Here is a 20044-nt window from a genome sequence, read left to right on the forward strand (position 1 = left end):
ATTAGTTGAAGCAATTCACTTCCTCCCACTCTCATCCCTGCGAATGGTAGAATGCTTCAGAGCTTTGCTCGATAACTGCAAATCCCGGTCTCATCTAAAGCAAATTCATGCGCTGCTAACAACCTCAGGTCTCTCCAAAATCGACCATTTTTCTTGGAAGATCCTCTCCTTCGCTGCAACTTCTGCCTCATCCGACATCAGCTATGCTCACCGCTTTTTCCTTCACCTCTCCAACCCCACGCTCTTCCACTACAATGCAGTCATACGGGGCTTCGCCAACAGCAATAACCCAGCTAAATGCTTCCTCATTTTCGCCAAAATGTTGCTGAATGCCGTCGTCCCCGACTATCTCACGTACCCTTTTCTCGCCAAGGCAGCGGCCCGCCTCTCTGACCGGAAAGCCGCCGGGTGTATCCATGCCCGTGTGTTGAGAAGTGGCCTTGCCTCCGATTTATTCATTTGCAATTCCTTTATCCATATGTATGGATCTGCCGGTGAAGTGGCGAGTGCGAGGAAGGTGTTCGACGAAATGCCGATGAGGAATTTCGTTTCTTGGAATTCAATGCTGGATGGGTATGCCAAATCCGGGGATGTGAGCTCGATGAGGCAAGTGTTCGACGAAATGCCTGAAAGGGACGTCGTGTCGTGGAGCGCTCTGATTGATGGCTATGTCAAGGACGGCGATCACAAGGAAGCACTGGTGGTTTTTGAGGCGATGAGAGCTGACGGCCCGAAGGCGAATGATGTGACAATGGTTAGCGTTTTATGCGCTTGCTCTCACCTCGGTGCACTCGAGCAAGGGAGAGCTATGCACCAATACATAGCCGAGGAACGCCTCCCCCTTACTCTTGCGTTGAGGACCTCCCTTGTGGACATGTACGTGAAGTGTGGAGCTATCAACGAGGCGTTGGTCTTGTTTCATGAGGTCTCAGCAAGAAAGACTGATGTTTTGCTGTGGAACGCCGTGATTGGAGGGCTTGCCACTCACGGCCTTACCTCAGAGGCGCTAGGAATTTATGCCGCGATGCAGAATTTGGGAATCAGACCAGACGAGATCACTTACTTGTGCTTGATGAGCGCCTGCGCCCACGGAGGCCTTGTGGACGAGGCATGGGGATATTTCAAATCTATAACTAGGGACGGCATGGTGCCAAAGAGTGAGCATTATGCTTGCATGGTGGATGTTCTAGCGCGAGCAGGGCGTCTGGACGAAGCATGCCAGCTTGTTTGTGAAATGCCGATGGAACCAACCCCATCAACTTTAGGGGCGTTACTGAATGGCTGCATAAACCATAGAGAGTTTGATCTTGCTGAGATAGTGGGGAAGAGGCTTGTTGAGTTGGACCCTGCTCACGATGGCCGGTATGTTGGGCTGTCGAATGTGTATGCCGTGGTGAGGCGTTGGGACAAGGCTAGGAGCACTAGAGAAGCCATGGAGTCAAGAGGCGTGAGGAAGTCCCCTGGTTATAGCTGTGTGGAGGTTTGTGGAGTTCTTCATAGATTTACTGCTCGTGATAAGGCACATCCTGAAATAGAGGAGATTTATTTAATGTTGGTTGTGATTGGTGAAGAGATTAAATTAAAATCAGATGATTCTGAAAGACAAGATTTTGTAAGTAGTTTAAACTGAGGACTTGTTAAAGTTTTTGATGATCTGTTTATGTAGGTATAATAGACCAACAACTGCCAATTCTTTATGCTTGCAATCGAGATTATTCATTCTTAGCTGGAATAAAATATTAGTAACATTTAAAATGTTCATATAAGTATCAAAAATATTTTATTAGCATAATACAGTTCACTTACAAAAGCCATTGTATAGATTCATACAAAGCAATATGCAGAATCAACTTTATTCAAATACTATGTTACTCGCCTATAAACAGCTTAAGGAAATATACAACAAAAACATACAGCAGAATCTACTTTAACTGTAAGAGGGTCGGATTGAATACAGTTTACGGCGAAATGTCTCATCTTCGTTCTGAGCACACCGGCAGGAAAAGCAGTTGAGCAGTGAACTCTAAACAACAGATACTGATTCTAGATATTTATCTATATACTCTTTAAGTTTACTCTTGCTTATTGCACCCTCCCTCCTGCTCTCAGGAATTTCCTTTCCATTCTGGAACATGATCAATGCAGGCAACCCATACACCTTGTATTCCTCAATCAGTCCAGGGTTTGCATCATGATCAACCTTCACGATTGTCAGTTTGCTCTCATATTCCTTGATTTGCATAGAATGAACAAGGAAGTAAAGTCAATTCCTAATATGATGAACTAAATACAATTCATTTTCCATTAAGCTTCATCAGGGAGACTGTTTATATAAGTATTTAATTTCTAAATGGTGGTAGTTACACCTCACAAGGCACTTGTACGAGGAAAAGAACAAGTTGCACATATACAATCCCAAGCAGATGCATCTCCAAAGAAGCAGATTTAAGATGCATTTATAATGCAGGAAAGAAAAGATCAACCTAATGTACAACAACAAAAATTTAATATACAAGGGAGATTTCAAGTATCTATATTATGAGTATGGATTAGTTAAATAGGAATGCTAATGAGTCACTAATTACAGAAGATATCTTTGTAAGGATGCGACTAAAATTACACACCTCACATCTATAGCCCGTTATGCCATTCATCTTCACAGACCTACCAATGCCAACCGGAGAAATTATCCATGTTTCACCAAAATCCCTATAGGATGAGTAATGTACGGGGAATAGAAGATGGATATGACCTCTGAGCTGAAGTTATAGAAAACATTTTGCTTTCTGCAATATGTATAGAGGAGCTATATCACTGCCTCGTTGAAGCAGGCAAGATTAATTTTGTCCATAATGTCCACTTGGCCCTCAATTGTAGAGCACATTATTTCTAAAAGCCCTCAACTCTTAACATGGCTTCATTTTAGTTGGTTACGACTCACGACATTATGTAATTATCTATCTCCTTCATCTAGCGTCTGGCTTATCCTAATTTAACAAAACATCAAAGTTTCTTAAGCCAATCAAGAGTCCTTTTTACCAGCCGGATTCTGTTTAACAGGTACGGGTATGTGCATTCCCTAACACGAGAAGCAAGATGGTTAACACATACACAGCAGCTATGATCAATCTTCAAGGAACTAGAACAACATGAATACCAGCAGCCAGGAACTGATCTTTTAGCAGCATTATAGACGGTCAATTCAGCAGGATACTTGCAATAAATGATTCGCACAATCGGGTATGAATATGCATATAAACATTCCAAGTTTAATAGCTTATTAATTAACAAAATAATGCTTGATTTCATTTCATAGAACAGATAGTTGTTACAGCAAACACCATACTGTAAAATCTGAGGTTGAATTGTGAGAAATCAAGTACTCAGGGAATTTCAGTCGGCAAAAATACACAAATGCATAATATATGAGTGTATTCAGAACTCAATTCAGATGAATTACTCCAACTTACCTTAGCAAGTGATTGAACCGCTGGAGCAACCAAACGGCAGGGACCACACCACGTAGCGACGAACTCAACAAGGACAGGGCACGTAGACTTCAAAACGACGTCGGCGAATTGACTCTCATCAATCTCTTGTACTGCGCCACCGCCGCCACACTTTATTAGAAGGGGCGACGATTTTCTCCCGTTTCGCAACCGAATCATGCTGCGGTTGCTGAATGAAGAAGAGCAGGGAGCATAAGAGGAGGAAGCGTTGTAGGCGATACTGGCAGCGGCAGTAATTGCACGCACCGGCGGGAGCGGTTTGGAAGTTGGGGCAAATGCGATGGTCATGGTGGAAGGAGGAGGAAGAGAGGAGATTGATGATGTGGCTATCTGAAGGCCTTTGAGTGGCGCTAATTTTCTTATATATCCTTTATTATTAAACTGTTCATTTTCGTCAGCCTTTGCTTTCAGTTTATTCATTAAAAAAATTATGATAAATAATTTTGTTATACTCGCAAATTATGTGATGTACAATATCTATATCGTCACACTCAAATGTTTTTTCCATGGATTTATTTTTCATGTACTATTAGGATTGGCAAATCGGGCGAATCAGATTGTTATCGGGTCAACCTGATAATGACCCAACCCAATAAGGCCTGACCCTAACTCGACCTGATACGGAAACTGTCAATCCGTACACGAACTCAATCTGCTACCCTCAAACCTGAACACGACCCAAACCCGGCACGAATCCGTTAACGACACGATATAATATGGGTTAACACGACACGATAACGACCTGAACCCAATATTACATGATTTAAACCTGATACTTCATCCGTTCGTAAATAAGAGTCTCATTTCTTTCCGGCACGAGTTCTAATAAATGTTAAGAAAAGTGGGTGGAAGAAAGTTAGTGAAATATAGATCCTACTTGCATATATTAGTTTTAAATAATATGTGAGTGAAATTAGTTAGTGGAATGTGAGACCTTTTTACCATCTATGGTAATTATTAACCGAAACTCTTATTCGCGGACAGACCAAAATAAAAAAAACGGGACTCCTATTCGTAGACGGAGAAGTATTACACTATTGAATCTAATTTTAAAACTTGATTTAGATAAAAAAAATCATTTTTCACGAGAATTAAATAATTAAAGTAAAACATTAGTACTTTCTTTAAGAAAAACAATAAAAGAAATAATAGTATTATTTTTAATGGGTTATCTGTATCCAACCCGCATCCAACTCGAACTCAACCTGAAATTATCAGGTTCTTATTGAATCAACCTAATAAGGATACAAACCTCATAAAGCTTGATCCAAACCCATTATTTTCGTGCGGATTCACGTCGGATAAAAAATTATCAATCCTAGATAAAAAAAATTATCAATCCTATGTACTACTACTATTGTCTTTAGTCTTCCTAAGTACCCCTTCCCTTCGTACCAAAAAATAGTTTTTCTATATCTTCACATCTATCAGGAATGCAGATAAGTTGGTCTGGTTTGGTCAAGTCAGGTCAATCCCAATGTCGGTGCACGAGAGTAGGAAAATTACCTTTGGTTTAAAAAGTTGTTGTCAACTCTACCAATAATTCTGTTTGCCCCAAGTAGAAAAGATGTGTCCATGATTTCGTAGAGTAAAACGATGTTAATCTTTTGTTCATCAAATGCACATTGACGTTTCAAAACGTGTTAGATCATCATCTATCCATCTTCATTTAGAGTTTTAGGATCATTCAAATATCTTAAGCTTTGTACTATCTAATTTTTCGAGTTAAAGAATCTCTCTCTCATTTTTTCGATATTGAATTATATAAATTTTTATCCGAATAAATTTGAATGTAAATTGAATGAAAAAATCGATTCTTCGGTTCCGAGTGATTAGTGTAGGAACTGGTTAACTAACTATCTAGTCTGATTTTAACCGAAGTCGACCAATTAAGCAGGCATAATTATACATGCTTTTGACCTTTGAATTTCTTTAGTTTTATAACTTCTTGTACTTTAACGAATGACAAAAGAACAATAAGACCATCAACAATTACTTTCGCCCGGCAATAGCCCAGCAATAACCCAGCCACAAACTACTTTTACCACATCATCAGTACTAAAAATCCTCCTGCCACATCATCAGGACAAGCAAATAGCCCAACAATAGCCTAGCCACATCGTTCCTAATTATATAAAACAAATAATTGACAATCACACAAAATACGGAATTAAATTTACGACACAGATACGCGAAAATTCAATAATATTATTTAAAATTAAAAAAGTACATTAAAAAAATACATTAATTTTAAAAAAAGTACATTAAAAAAATACATTAATTTAAAAAAATTACATTATTTATAAAAAAAACCCGACCTCCGCCTCACTCCTCGTCTCTGTCGCCACCGTCGCCGCCGCCGGTACCCCCCGTGCCCCCCCGGTCTTCAAATCGTCACGCATGCTCACGAGCAATGCGTGAAGAAAGCTCTTCTCCTCGGGGTCCTCTGCCGCCTTCCAATCGACTAAGATCTTGACCATCTGAGCACGGGTTTGTTGACGCGCGAAGAATTTGAGATCCTCTGTCTACTGGCCAAGGGGGGATGCCGACTGGACCTCCTGGGACCCCCCGGCGCCCCCCCTCCCACGCCTCCCGTTGCGCCCCCCTTTGACCAACGGGAGCTCCTGAGAACCCTCGGGGAGGTCGTGGGAACCACCACTGCTGCAGCTGTAATCACCTATATAGTTCAGTCGTTGCTTCTTCGGCCAGTCAGCGTCGACACCTGCCCGGAACTTCTCGGAGTCGTTCAGCACCTCATAGCAGTTCCAGTAGGTGAACTCCTTATACAACTCGGGCTGGGGGAAGGCTTTCTCCGCTATCCTCCTGCAGTCATCCTCCGTTTGGCCACTGCTCTGCATGCGGAGGGCGTTGGCGTACAAGCCCGAAAATTGGGAGACCCCAGCCCTGATTCGGTCCCACGCCTTCCGGCACTCCTCCCCGTTGCGCGGCCTCCCCACCGGGCAAAATGCCTTGTAGGTTACTGCTATTTTGGCCCACATGTTGACGATCATCTGATTGTTCGAAGTGAGGGGATCATCGCAAACACTCACCCACGCCTTGGATAGCACGACGTTCTCCGCATCCGTCCACCTCCTCCGTACCGAGCAGTCGTCCTCAACCGGCTGCGACGACTCGCCGACCCTCTTGCCCTTCCCCTTTGGGGGGCTCCGACCCCGCCCTACTCCCCCCGTTTGAACGGGAGTTTCCGAAACACCGAGAAGATCAAACCCCAACTCCGCTAAGGAGAAAGTCTCATATTGCGTGAACTGCGCCTCCGCTGGGGTCAATGTGTGTGAAGAAGCAGTCGAAAAATCAAAACTGGGGCGATAGACGTTCCCCCCCCCCCCGGCGTCCCCTGCGTCGCCGGTACCCCTCCCGGCATCATCTGCATCCCGGATGCCCACCCCGGCATCGCCGGTAACCCCCCCCCGGCTGCCATCCCGAGCATCATCTGCTGTCACGGGTACATGTTGTAGTACCCGGGCATCGGACCCCATACACCTCCCAAGGGTACCGGGGGAGTTTGAGACTCGCTCGTCATTGGAGTACCTTCGTTGTTGTTCTCCATTTCACGTTGTTGATCTTGTACAGAAATTAAGATAGAGAGAGTACTCGTTAAAACAAGTGGTGCGAATGAAAATGACGTGCAAAGCGCGTATATATAGTGTTTCGAAAATTTAAAAAATAAAAATAAAAATCGCTCGCCGGTCCGGAGCCTGCAATGGCGGCGAGCGGACCGGCGAGCGCATTGCCCAACGCTCACGAATCGGCGTGCGCTCGCTGATTTTTTCACCGAAATGGCACTCGCCGGTTACAATGATTCGGCGAGCGAACCGGCGAGCGCCGGAGATCGGCTAGCCGGTCTGCTCGCCGCAATTGTGGATGCTCTAACCATGACAATGATAACGAATCTAGTAAATTCATATGAATTGCACTCGAGTAAGATGTTAAACTATTATTGTAATATGAGGCAAAACAATATTACTATATGTTTTGGTTTTTGGATATTTAACTCATCAATCTCTTTATACATTTCGTTTCTTGGGTGTTATTTTCGGTTTTACAGTGATCCGCGCCATCGTCCGCCCCATTGTGGAGGTCGCGGACGATCGACGCGGACGATGGCACGCGGTTTAGATTTTCTATTTAAATCTCGTTTCTCATTCAGTTGTGTATACGAACATATCGACTATCTCTTTACATATTCTCTCTCTACGTCCAACCAACATGAATCTCGGCGACGGCATCAATAGTTCTAGTTCGTCTGAATCCGGTGGTTCGCTTGACGAAGCATTAGATGCAGCCGTTGAAGAGGCCATGACGGCATGCTATGCGCAAATGCAGCGCGGGCGGCTGAGCAAGTCCATTGGCCTATTCGACATAGGTCGTATGTCCGACGCGACCACCAGGAAGCTCACAGACGTCGCATTGTAATGTATAAATTTTTATTAAATGAAATTCAGTTTTTGAAATTCGTATGTTAATGTATTATTTTTTTTAAATTCGAATGGATTTTGTAAATATTAAAAAAATGATGACGTGGCGTCCCACTGCAGGTGGGGAGGTAGGAGGATAAAACTGCTGACGTGACGCACCTTAAGGTGCCCCATTGCTAATTCCCTTAACACCCACTTTGATTCAGATAAGTTTTAACTGTGAAAAAAAAGATTCTTCTTCAACTGTCAGCAAATATTAGCGACAACTTTCACTATATTCAACTCATTGAGTCCTGAATTTTGGATGCAGTGGTGCATCCCATTAATTATGAATATATACTATTCATGTTCTATGTAATACTACTACTCCACCATGATAATTAATTTTGATAGGGGTCACAAATCATTGGATTATTATTAAGCTAATCTAATAAAGACTCAACTCAATATGAAGCTAATCTAATAAAGACTCAACTCAATAAAATATAATCTGAACCCGACCTTTTAATGAAATTTTCAATTCAAACACGAATCTGACATGCTACTTTTTAAATTCAAGCACAATATGTACACAACACGGATTTGTAAACGACACAATATAATATGAGTTGACACAACACGATAAAAATCAGATTTACGTGATAACGACTAGAATATGATATTACACAATAAAAACCTAAAATTACCCGATTAAACTTGATTTGCGTGATAAACATCAGATTCACTCAATTAAAATTCAATATTACAATATATAAACCTGATTTAATTACATGATTTGAGTATGATTTTTTTAAAACAAATAATAAAAATAATACTATTTCCATTAAAAAATAGACTAATTTTACCATTTTTGGTCGTCCATCAAAATTAGACAAATTCTGAAAATAAAAAGTTTGAAACAAATAACAACCATATACATCATTCTAAATGGGGACCTCACGATTCATTAATACTACTTACACAATCTTTTTCCCTCCATCTTTCTTACTTTACCAATTGCATATTAAAACACGTGATATTCACAACTTTGTCTATTTTTTGAGGATGGAGGTAGTACTCAATAGTTTTTTTTAATGAATTACCCGAATTTAGCCCAACACAACTCGAAGTTATCAAGTTTCAATGGATCAATTTGATAAGAACACCAATTCCAGTAAGATTTGATCAAAATCCACTCATTTAACTATATAGATTGTTTTTTTTCTTAAAAAAAAACTATATAGATTATTTTGCTTGCATGTGTATTTAATTATAAGCACTGAAAAGACGTTAATAATCCCTACCATTAAAACACATGTTAAATTATAAAAAAACGTAAAAATCTCATGGAGAATATAATCCGTTCTTTCCGTTCGCTTTTTAGAATAGTATATTCAGAATATGTTACTATTAAAATTAATTTTAAACTAAAACAAATCATAAAAAATCTTAGATCTGCTCTTCCAATATCAATCTACTTAATTTGGGGGTAATTACTTAATTTTGGGTAATTACATGTTTCATACAAAATATTTTATCTTTGTTTTAATTTAGTATAAAAAGTATTAAGTTTACCTATTTCATACAAAAAGTTACATTAGTGTTTTAAATTAATACATTTCGTTAAGTCCCTGCTAATACAGTTACTTCCAATTACATCATACTCCTATATACAAAAAGTTTCATCAATGTTTCAAATTTGTACAAAAAGTTTTAAATTAAAACTTCCCATTAATTATTTCAAACACAGTTATTTTTATTACTTACAAAAATGAAAAACACGTAGAAAAAAAATCATCACTCTTCACCATCAAATTAGCGAATTGCATTTTATTGTCGAAGTTTTCTCATGTAACAATGGAGAATACAATTAAAAAGATATTGAATCTTTTTTGTAAAAATTAAATATTGACTTATTCACTGTTTGAAGCTCAAATTAGCCATTTTGTAAAGATAAAATATGAACTTATTTTATATTGTGTTCTATAAAGAATACAATAAAAAAGAGTGTATTGAGAGACAGTTGGAAGAATTGATATTGACTGTTATTTTTTTAAAAGTGACTAATTATATTAAATCTCTAATTATTCTTTTATTATGATAATAAGTTCGATAAATTATAAACTAAATAACGGTGTTCTAAATATTTAACAGAATGTATTAATTTAAAACACTAATGTAATTTTTTATATGAAATATATAAACCTAATATTTGCACTAAATTAAAACAAAGTTAAAACATTTTATATGAAACATGCAATTACCCCTTAATTTGATCATACATACTAGTAGCGGAGTATTATTAATTGCCAGAATCAGGGTAATAAATTTATATTTTAATACTAATATAATGATCATTCGTTCCGTGTGTAAGAGCACCCGCAACGCGGGCCGCCGGCGTTCCGCGTGCCGTTCCGCCGGAACGGTTTCGCCGCGGAACGCTTTGCGGCGCATGGTTTCGTCCCGGTTCCGTTCCCATTCCGTGCCGGGTGCCGACGGAACGAAACGCGGCACGGTCTGTGCCGCCACGGGCTTCGGCGACGTGGCGCTCCCCGCGGCGTGCGTGAGTCCCACTCGCCGGCCCGCGAGTGGGACACGTCACCTGCTGACGCAATAATTATTTAATTTTTTTTAAATTTTTTTTTATAACGTTAATATTACCGTTTTTTTAACTTTATTTATTTTTATTTTTATTTTTATTTTTATTTTCTTATTCTATAAATACTCCTACTTCATTCTCATTTCACATACAACCAACATCATTTCCTCTCCAATTTTCATATTCAATCTCTACACAAAATGTCCGGCGACGGCAACTACGGCGGTGACGGCTCCGGTGGGTGGGATCTCAACGCGTTGGGCGATTGGCAGACCATGTACAACACACTTGGTGGTTCCGGGTCGTCGACGACGGGCACCCAGGGGTACAAACCACCCACTTTCGATGTGGATGCCTACGCACGACCACCCGGCTCGCGCCTTTCTCAGGGTTTGTCCCAGATTCGGGAGAATATCCCCGTTGAACCCACCCAGGGAGGAGGCCAAGGCGGTGAAAGCTCCAGGGCTGCGTCTGAGGCGGCCGAGGAGGCGGAGGAGGAGGAACCGGAGGATCTAGGCCGGCATCCGTACAACAACGAAGAAACAAAGGCGGTGTACACCGCCTGGCTCACCGTCTCGTACGATCCCATCGTCGGGAATCAACAAGCCGCCAAGTGCTTCTGGGAAAAGGTCCGCGATGTCTACCACCAGATTAAGCCGAAAGGGGCCCGGAAGCGCAAATATACAATGCTCTGTGCTCACTTTGGCCGAGTCGACGTACAGGTCAAAAAATTTTGCGGCATCTACTCGGCCGAAGAGGCGAACTACCAAAGCGGAGCTTCGGGCGCCGACATTCTGAGGGCGGCTTTGCGCGTCTTGTACCAGGACACCGGGCTACAGTTCAAATATGTTGATATTTGGCAGCTCGTCAAGGACGAGGAAAGGTGGGCCGGCGGTGTCCGCTCGAGCTCGGGCTCAACCTCAAAGCGTACGAAGCACACGACGACCGACAACTACTCGTCTGGTGACACCGGTGAGGCCAGCGAGGGTGAACCGCAGGTGTTTGGGGGTATGGGGGATCCAACGCCCGACGAATACGGGGGATCCAGCCGTGGGCGCCGTCGGCCCCAAGGGACGAAGGCGGCGAAGGCGGCTAGAGCGAGGAAGGGCCGAGGCGAATCAAGCCAGTCGGCATCGGGATCGGGCTCGCGGGGAGGCTCGGACACACTTATGGTGGCGTGCATGACCGCCACAATGGCGGACACTTCCCGCTTCTCGTACGCCCAATTCGCGGCCTGGTGGAACGGAATTGTGCATATGGCAGCACAACTCCCCCTCAACCTCGACCGCCTCCGGAGGATGATTAGCCGGCGGAGTAGTTTTTTATTTTCCCACGTTTAATTGTGTGTTTATTATTGTGTGTTTTTTTATTTTTTTTAAGTTTAAGTTGTAATTTTTTTAATGTCGTGTGTTTTTAAATAAAGTGTGTTTGTTTTTTATTAAAGTGTGTTTATTTAAATTGAATTGGGTTGGAAATAAAAATACAAAATGAAATTGAATGAATAGTATTTTAAGGAACGGATAAGAAACGGAGGGTTGCAGGTTCCGTTTCTTAGTTAAGGAAGGAAGTAAATAAGTACAGTGAGACCCTCAAATAGTGGTTTAAGGAACGGTTTAGGAACAGCGTTGTGGATGGCCTAAGAGCGTATGGGTGAAAACACTTGCTAAACAAAATCACCCTCAAAAACATATTCCTCTCTTCTGTAAAAATCCCTAATCCGAAATTCGCTGGATTCATAATCCAAATCCAAACATCATTGAATCTTCCGCCCTCTTTTCCGTTTTTCGTCACAAAAATGTCCTCCAGCGGCGTCACGGTGGCGGAAGGCGGCCCTCAGATGTTCTTCTGCCACCAATGCGAGCGCACCGTCACCATCACCCCCTCCCCCGCCGGCGACATCCTCTGCCCCTCCTGCAACTCCGGCTTCGTCGAAGAATTCCAAAACCCTAACCCTACCCCCGCCCCGGACCCCTTCCTCTCCGATCCCCTCTCCCTCTTCCTCTCCCAATTCCTCCCTTCCGCAACAACAACAAACCCTAGCCCTCTCTCCCGCCCGCCTAGGGCCGCCCCTGAGTCCTCCTTCGGCCAGGATGCCTTCGACCCGGTTCTCTACCTCATGAACCTCCTCGCCAATCGCCGCGCCAGCGGCATTGACTATCAGTTCGTCTTCGACGACCATCCGTCGCCTGCTTCCGGATTCCCTCTCTCCACGAACCTCGGAGACTATTTCATGGGCCCTGGATTCGAGCAGTTGATCCAGCAATTGTCCGAGAACGATCCCAATCGATACGGCACGCCTCCGGCCTCCAAGTCTGCTGTCCAGGCGCTTCCGAGCGTTAATGTGGACGAGGGAATGCTGAAATCGGACTTGGTGCAGTGTGCGGTGTGCAAGGATGATTTGGAATTGGGGACTGTTGTCAAGCAGATGCCTTGCAAGCATGTTTATCACGATGATTGCATTCTGCCCTGGCTGGAGTTGCATAATTCGTGCCCTGTGTGTCGCTACGAGCTTCCTACTGATGATGCGGACTATGAGAACAGGAATGGAGTTTCTCGGGGGGGCAACGGTGGTGATGGGGATGCAGCTGGGGGTTCTGATGGGCAGAGGACCGTGGAGAGGAGGATGACCATATCATTTCCTTGGCTGTTTGGAGGGTCAGATTCAGGTCGTGAAGGTGGTGGCCGGAACAATCAGTGGCGGAGTTAAACGTGTTTCCATAAGGATTTCGATCTAAAGTTATTGAATCCAATTCTATGCATAATTCAGTGTCTGTTTTTTTGTCCCTTGGTTGGGCTTCTTGCTGTTGTGCTATAATTTGTGTATGATAGTATTTAATGAATGTGTTTATGCGAAATTCCGAATGACTCTTATTATCATATAAACAGCACTATGGAAATTAGAATAAGACTAGTTGCATATGGACTGTGCGAGAATTAATAAATTCTTTTGAATGCATAAGTTGATTAGAAACTTAAATTGAAATAGGAGTAGGGAGACACAGCATAACTACATAAGCATAGAACATTTGTTATAACATTATTACTTGAACGACTTCAACCAAATGAAACTGCATGCTTAGATAATAGAGTACCTGCTGGAACTTGTGAATACACGGTGTGTTTTCCAGCTATTATAACTATCAAATTGCTCATTGGTAAATGCTTTTTCCATAGAAACTACTCCTATATTCTGATCTCTGGTCTAACCACTTATTTCACTTTTTTGCTTCTGAGATTATATCCAATCCCATTATTTATCATGCCTGCTATATGAAAACTACTGCAGATTGCCCATATTTGCATGATGTTATAACATTACCTTGAGAAAATACCAAAATTGTCTTACAAGAACCTTGTATGTGTTACTTGTTTCAGATGCCAAGTTTGCCTTAAGATATGTACCCAGCTCATCTTAAATAGTTAAATATCTTGAGGTAGTGCTGCCATGAAGATGTAATGGTGTTCTACAGAATTTTCTGGTAGTGTGATCGGCTGAGGAATCCTTTATGCATGTCATCCAAGTTTTAGATATCTTAAAACAGAATCCATTCAATGCTCTAGTCTCCATATTCTTGTCGCCTTGCTGTCCCCCACCTTCGGATTTTTGTGCCAGTATGCTGAGCCATTCTCTGGCTGCAAAAAACAGAAAGAAAAAAAATATTTCCAGGTGGTTAAGTATGACAGAGTGGCATTGGGAAGATGGATGAAAACTAAACTGACCTGAAAGGAAGAATTATTATTGCCTTTTGAGCGACTCAAATATTACCTAAATGAATACTTTGGGACTATCTTATTGTTTTCTTATAGATTTATTGTCTGTGGTATGTTACGAAAAGCCATTAGTTTGAGCTTCTTGCTACATATTGTCATTTTATTGAATCTTCGCCCAGTGCTGCATGCTTCATCATAAATTATTTTGAAGAATGTCATAAGATTCATTAAACTGCCATGTTTACCGTATACTAACTGTAGTTTTTCTGTTCCTGTTTGGCAGCTTTATGATGTGGATGAAGTTGATGATAGCTTATTTGCGCTTGATGGAGAACAATCTTTGTGCTTGTAACGAAGGATAGATAGAGGGATTACTTGCATGATCACATAATAACCATCAGTTTGTTTTTTTTGTTGCATAAGTAAACTCAGCACGGTTCATGTCATTTTTGTACAGTGAAATCTCTATAATCATGTTAAAGTATCGATTTTGGTTATATAACTTATATCCATCTGGTAACAAGTTATTTCTCAACCTGAAACAGCAGCATCACTAATAGCAAATTAATTGTTTTCGGTAGCTGTTTAGGTTTCTACTTGTGAGTGATATCGGGCGTTTAGGTTTCTACTTGTGAGAGATATCGGGTGGCGACGCTCTGTTTAAGAGTGAAGATAGTTATGAATCTTACTGAGAGATGGATTAGCGACTCTTATATAGAAGAATTTGTGGAACATAAAAATGAAATCATCCCTCACAAACAATTACAACAAATGGTGGAATCAAAGTCTAATTTAGAGTATAACAATGTCCTGTAGATTATTATTGTCATGTTTTTATAACTGTTGACATTACAATACTACGTCACTTTATTACAAGAATGTTATGGGTATTAAATTCATCAGTATTTGGTAACAGAAATTACGTATTAATATCCCAGATATAAACACAATTTATGAGACCACATTTAATTAGCCTAATAGTTTCTGTATGTATATATATCATTCCCAACCATGCAAGGAACTCACATAACACACAAACTTAAACAAAAATTGCCTTGATAATCAATCATCAATCATGAATAAAAGGCATTGCATTTTTCTCATCCATGCTTCTCTTCTTCTATCATGCCTAGTACAACACAGTCATGCAACCCAATACATCGTGACGAACACGGTCCCCAACACCCCGGGAGGCCAACTATTCGACACAGAAATCGGTGTTGACTTCACATTATCAATCATGCCAACCATCAACGATTTCATTTACCAAGTCTTTGAAGAAAGTAGCCCTGAAGATAGAAGGGATGTGCCTGTTTTAAATGTATACATTTCCGAATTCCCGGGCTATGCGTACAAAAACGGTGACAACGTTAACGTCAGTGCCTCAGCACTGTACGACATATACCGCCCTACATCAATTTCAAAGTGGATGTTCACTTCACTACTGTTTCATGAGATGACTCATGTGTTCCAATGGCATGGTAATTTTGGAGCCCCGGGTGGCCTCACGGAGGGGACTGCAGACTATGTGATGGTCAAGTCGGGCTACTACGATCCGGATACTTATACTAAACCCGGTGAAGGTCAGAAGTGGGATGCAGGGTATGGTGTGACAGAGAGGTTTTTGGAGTATTGTGACAGTTTGCTGGAAGGTTTCACCGCGAAACTGAACAAGAAGATGAGGTATGCATACAACGACGCTTACTGGGTCGAGTTGCTCGGGAAACCCGTGGAACAGCTCTGGGGAGAGTACAAAGCCAAGTATGGGAACCAACCTCAAGACAACACTATTGATATACTTCATGGTTTGAAGTATTGATGACAATATCTAGTTTGCAAGATTGCTTCTAATAGAATATAAACAAACGAAATTAGACACTACTGATATACTTCATTTTAATTAATGGTTAACTAAACAATTTGCTAGAATGCAAGAGACACGTTTGATTTATATTTCATCAAAGTAATTATTTTAGATAAACTAAACAGGCACTTTCTTTATTACCACTTTGTTGGATCTGTATGAAATTCTTTGCACTTGACGTTTTTTTGTCTCGCGTCTACACTTTTGTACAGTACATAACATGAATTTATAGAATTCATTCGAATTGTGTTCAATAGTAATATTATGCAATATTCAACACAATTCAAATGTTCCATATGACAAAAGGAGTCCAAATTGTGATTTTTTCAAAAAAATTGATAAATTAAATTTAATAAACCCGATCACTAGTCCTACTCCTCATGTTCGTGAAAAAATGACTCATTTTTCCATTTCAAGATGTCCGTAATTTAAACCTCCATTTTAAATAAGTAGACCCCATCATTCAACTAAATTATTACACTCACATTCTATTATAAAACCAATATGTAAAAGTCGGACACACATTCCATTAACTCTTTTTCCAATTTTTTCACAAAATCAAACAATTTATTAAAATGCATGTTGAATCAAAATTAGACTATAGATTACACACAAAAGGAATATAGTAATTTAAATGAAAAATATTACTTCATGTGTTCCACGATCATATATTGGGATGTCCTAACAAAATAGAACCATTTCTATTTTTGCAACATCATTCTAACTTTATTTATTTCTTAATTTACTCTATATTTCTTAATCTTCGTATGCAAAAAAAACTATGTTAGAAGCGATGGAGCAGTATTTCTCATGATGGTTGTAACATTTCCAAAAGCAAAAGACCGACCACATTCAATGTATCAGAATCAGAGTATCAAATGCCAAAAGTCCATTCTTCCAATTATACCCCTCAAAATTTGCATTCTTACCAGTTACTAAGGGGGTCCACTATAAGGCGGACACGCCCAATAGCCCCGCCTCAGTTTTTATCCATAGCCCAATTTTATTGTCCATAGCCCCAAAATTCTATTTCCGCCATTATAGTGGACAACTCCAATAGCCCCCAAATTTTATAATCAATTTTCATTTTTAAATATTTTTTAGTTTCAATCAAGTGTAATTTAAATAATCGCAGTATAAATAACTAGAATACGAGGTAATTAGGCCCGAATATTCGTTGTATTGCAAACCGGTAAAATTATACAACGAATAATTAAAATAAAATACAACTACAAAACTCCGGCACCGTCTACTCGGTGTCGGAGTCGGCTTCTTCGTCTTCTTCTTCTTCTTCTTCTTCTTCTTCTTCTTCTTCTTCTTCTTCTTCTTCTTCTTCTTCTTCTTCTTCTTCTTCTTCTTCTTCTTCTCCTCCTCCTCCTCTCTCGCTGCTGCCGGCCTCAGTATCCCCAGGCGCATTATCAACCAACCCCAGTCGACTCTCAAGCCGATTGATGAGCCTCTTGTAGACGTTCCTGACGTACGGGTCAGTTTCACCTGCGTATGACCTGCATACGTCTTGCAGTTGTTGCATCAACGTTACGTCTATGCTATTGGCCAATACCTCGTGGGGTTGCACCGTGGGCTGTGGGATTGGGGCAGACTGGGGGATGCGCGATCCGGACGCGGCCGCCGTTTGGCGTGAGGCACTTCTACCCCCTCTGGCTTTGCGGATAGCGGCCTGTTGTCCCATGGGCCGTCGTCGCCTAATGTGAGTCGCGGCTGGCTCTTCGACTTGCTCGTCGGACTGCTCGAAGCCGCTCCCACTGCTGTATTCCCGGGCAAGGTTGTGCCTTGTGCGCTTCGGGCCAGGAGCTGTTTCCACCTCGTTCGCCACGATCGACCTGAATTTCGGACAATCCGCGAGGACAAGATACTCCTCCCACAAGGTGAACTTCGGCTGGCCCGTCTTGTGGTATTGACCCTCCGACAGGGTCTTAACATCTGCTACGCTTCGGCCACTCTCGGCGTGGCGAAGGTTGTTCTCGTATATGGACGCGAACAGCTTGGTAGCCCGCAGTATCCTACCGAACTTTTTTCGGATCTGTTCTGGGTCGCGCTTCTCGGCGCCGTCGGGCTTCAATTCCTCGTATGCCAACATGACGCGCCTCCAAAAACTCCCCGACTCCTGATCGGTACCCACCACGGGGTCCGAAGTGATAGAATCCCACGCCTTCGCCACGGCAATGCTCTCGTCTTTGCTGTATGGCTTGCCGCGGCTGGACCGCTCGGGCTGATCACCGCTACCGCCGGCGCCACTGCCCTCGCTACTCGCAATGCCGGGGCAGCTGCCCGAGTGTCCACCGACGTTGCCGGTGCCACGACTGCCGCCTCCGCCCCTAGGGCCTCTGCCCCTACCGCCACCAGAGCCCCGACTGCCGCTACCTCCTCGGGTCGGAACAGGTGTTTCCACCCGCGCTGCCGGCGTATCTGGGATGCCGGAACTGAGCAGACCCAACATAGTATCAAATGCGTCTTGATCTGCTTCGGTGATCGGAGATTGGCTGGCTTGGAAAGGGGAACCCGGCCGCGGCAGGTGAAGCGCGTCTAGGTTGGGTCGGTAATCTCCAAAAGCGGAACGACTCAGATTCCGATGTAAAGCGGGCGGCGTTGGTGAGGATCTCCACGACTGAGATGGAGGAAGGGGTGGACTCGATGCCCACGGTGGTGGAGATTGATTCCAACTCCAAGGCTGTGACGGAGCCGCATATCCGCCAAATCCTGACGGCTGAGAAGCATATCCGCCAATACCCGATGGCGGCGAATGATGGGCCGACGGCTGAGATGGATTGCTGTCATATCCCGATTCCTCAGTGTCGGGTGATTCGTCGTCTCCTCGGTGCATTTTGTAGAGAGTGATTTTGTAGAAAGTGGGTGTATGGATTTTGTGAAAATGGGAGTGGGGGAAGAGGGGGAGTGGTATTTATAGATGAAAAAACGAAAAAAAAAAATTCAAAAAATGCGGCTATAGCCGCGGCGGATATCCGCCACTATAATAGCCGCGGCTATAGCCGCGCCTATACACCCACCGCTGCGTCCTCGCCCCACTCGCGGCGAAGCCTCGTCCGCCGCCCTCCCCCCACCAGCCGCGTCCACCCTCGCGGCGGACACCCCCTCCACTATAATAGCCGCGCCTACCGCCCCGCTCGCGGCTATAGCCGCCTCCACCTTATAGTGGACGCTCTAACTTTGCATTATTAGGCGGGATTCTTATGTCCTTGATAACATTGATTTGCAACACAACATAATAAATGCAAAGGAACACTACAGACATAATAAAATGAATAAAGATTAATTTACAAACATTGTATACACAAAATGCCCTTGAATTTTAAACCCATTTTTATTTAAACCGGTTTTCTTATCAATTATTATTTTATTACTAGGTTATCCTTTTTTTATATTTATCAAGTAAAATCACTCCCAAATTACATTGAGTGTATATAGTATGAAATTATGGCTAATAAATGCAAATACAAATACAAATTATGTCAAAAAATTTCTATTCACACAACTAAAAAACCGTTCCATTATTTAGCAAATATCTATACAAAAGAACTTTTAAACTTATTATTGTTATTTATTGGATGATAACATAGAAAAATTAATTACATATGTAGATAGTGATTTTTATAACTTATAATTTCAGAAATAATTTAATAATAAAAGATTGAGTAAAGATATATTAACCAAAATTGTATATATAAAATGCACATATATTTTAAACCGATTTTTCCTTAAACCGGTTTTCTTATTGAGTATTATTTTCTTACTAAATTACCCTTTTTATATTTATAAAATAATACCAGTATTAAATTACATGGAAAATATATGGAAATATGAAAATATGGAAGATCAATACAATAAAAAAAGGTGTCAATTATATATAAAATTTCATAAACTAAGGTAATTTAAACTTAGGTAGCCCAGAGTAATCCTTATGCATATG

At 41.8% G+C, this 20044-nt stretch overlaps 4 protein-coding genes across 7 annotated transcripts; 3 read left to right on the forward strand and 1 right to left on the reverse strand.

Annotated features, from left to right (window-relative positions):
* The first annotated feature begins 35 nt into the window (after nucleotides 1-35).
* LOC121758807 (pentatricopeptide repeat-containing protein At5g08305-like) lies at nucleotides 36-3463 on the forward strand. 2 transcript variants are annotated; one of them, XR_006041561.1, is made up of 3 exons: nucleotides 36-1612; nucleotides 3061-3240; nucleotides 3322-3463. XR_006041561.1 is itself a non-coding variant. In XM_042154215.1 (2 exons), the coding sequence occupies exons 1-2, from the start codon at nucleotides 44-46 to the stop codon at nucleotides 3151-3153; spliced, it is 1662 nt and encodes a 553-aa protein (XP_042010149.1). In that variant the 5' UTR covers nucleotides 36-43; the 3' UTR covers nucleotides 3154-3463. The 2 variants fall into 2 exon arrangements, 1 of the variants encoding a protein (XP_042010149.1); XM_042154215.1 differs by having other exon boundaries at nucleotides 3061-3463.
* Nucleotides 1764-3854, reverse strand: LOC121758810 (thioredoxin X, chloroplastic-like). Its single transcript, XM_042154217.1, has 2 exons — nucleotides 3471-3854; nucleotides 1764-2230 (listed from the first exon to the last, which is right to left on the reverse strand). The coding sequence occupies exons 1-2, from the start codon at nucleotides 3795-3797 to the stop codon at nucleotides 2024-2026; spliced, it is 534 nt and encodes a 177-aa protein (XP_042010151.1). The 5' UTR covers nucleotides 3798-3854; the 3' UTR covers nucleotides 1764-2023.
* An 8350-nt stretch (nucleotides 3855-12204) lies between these two features.
* On the forward strand, nucleotides 12205-14740 carry LOC121759397 (E3 ubiquitin-protein ligase RING1-like). 3 transcript variants are annotated; one of them, XR_006041652.1, is made up of 2 exons: nucleotides 12205-13291; nucleotides 14518-14740. XR_006041652.1 is itself a non-coding variant. In XM_042154963.1 (2 exons), the coding sequence occupies exon 1, from the start codon at nucleotides 12319-12321 to the stop codon at nucleotides 13228-13230; it is 912 nt and encodes a 303-aa protein (XP_042010897.1). In that variant the 5' UTR covers nucleotides 12205-12318; the 3' UTR covers nucleotides 13231-13259; nucleotides 14518-14740. The 3 variants fall into 3 exon arrangements, 2 of the variants coding, with proteins under 2 accessions (XP_042010897.1, XP_042010898.1); XM_042154963.1 differs by having other exon boundaries at nucleotides 12205-13259; XM_042154964.1 differs by having other exon boundaries at nucleotides 12205-13198.
* Nucleotides 14741-15474: 734 nt separating this feature from the next.
* On the forward strand, nucleotides 15475-16053 carry LOC121757484. Its single transcript, XM_042153023.1, has one exon. It carries the CDS (start codon nucleotides 15475-15477, stop codon nucleotides 16051-16053), a length of 579 nt encoding a protein of 192 aa, XP_042008957.1.
* The last annotated feature ends 3991 nt before the right edge of the window (nucleotides 16054-20044 follow it).

The sequence above is a fragment of the Salvia splendens genome, chromosome 12 (genome assembly GCF_004379255.2).
Source record: "Salvia splendens isolate huo1 chromosome 12, SspV2, whole genome shotgun sequence".
In the NCBI taxonomy this organism is placed as follows: Eukaryota; Viridiplantae; Streptophyta; class Magnoliopsida; order Lamiales; family Lamiaceae; genus Salvia; species Salvia splendens.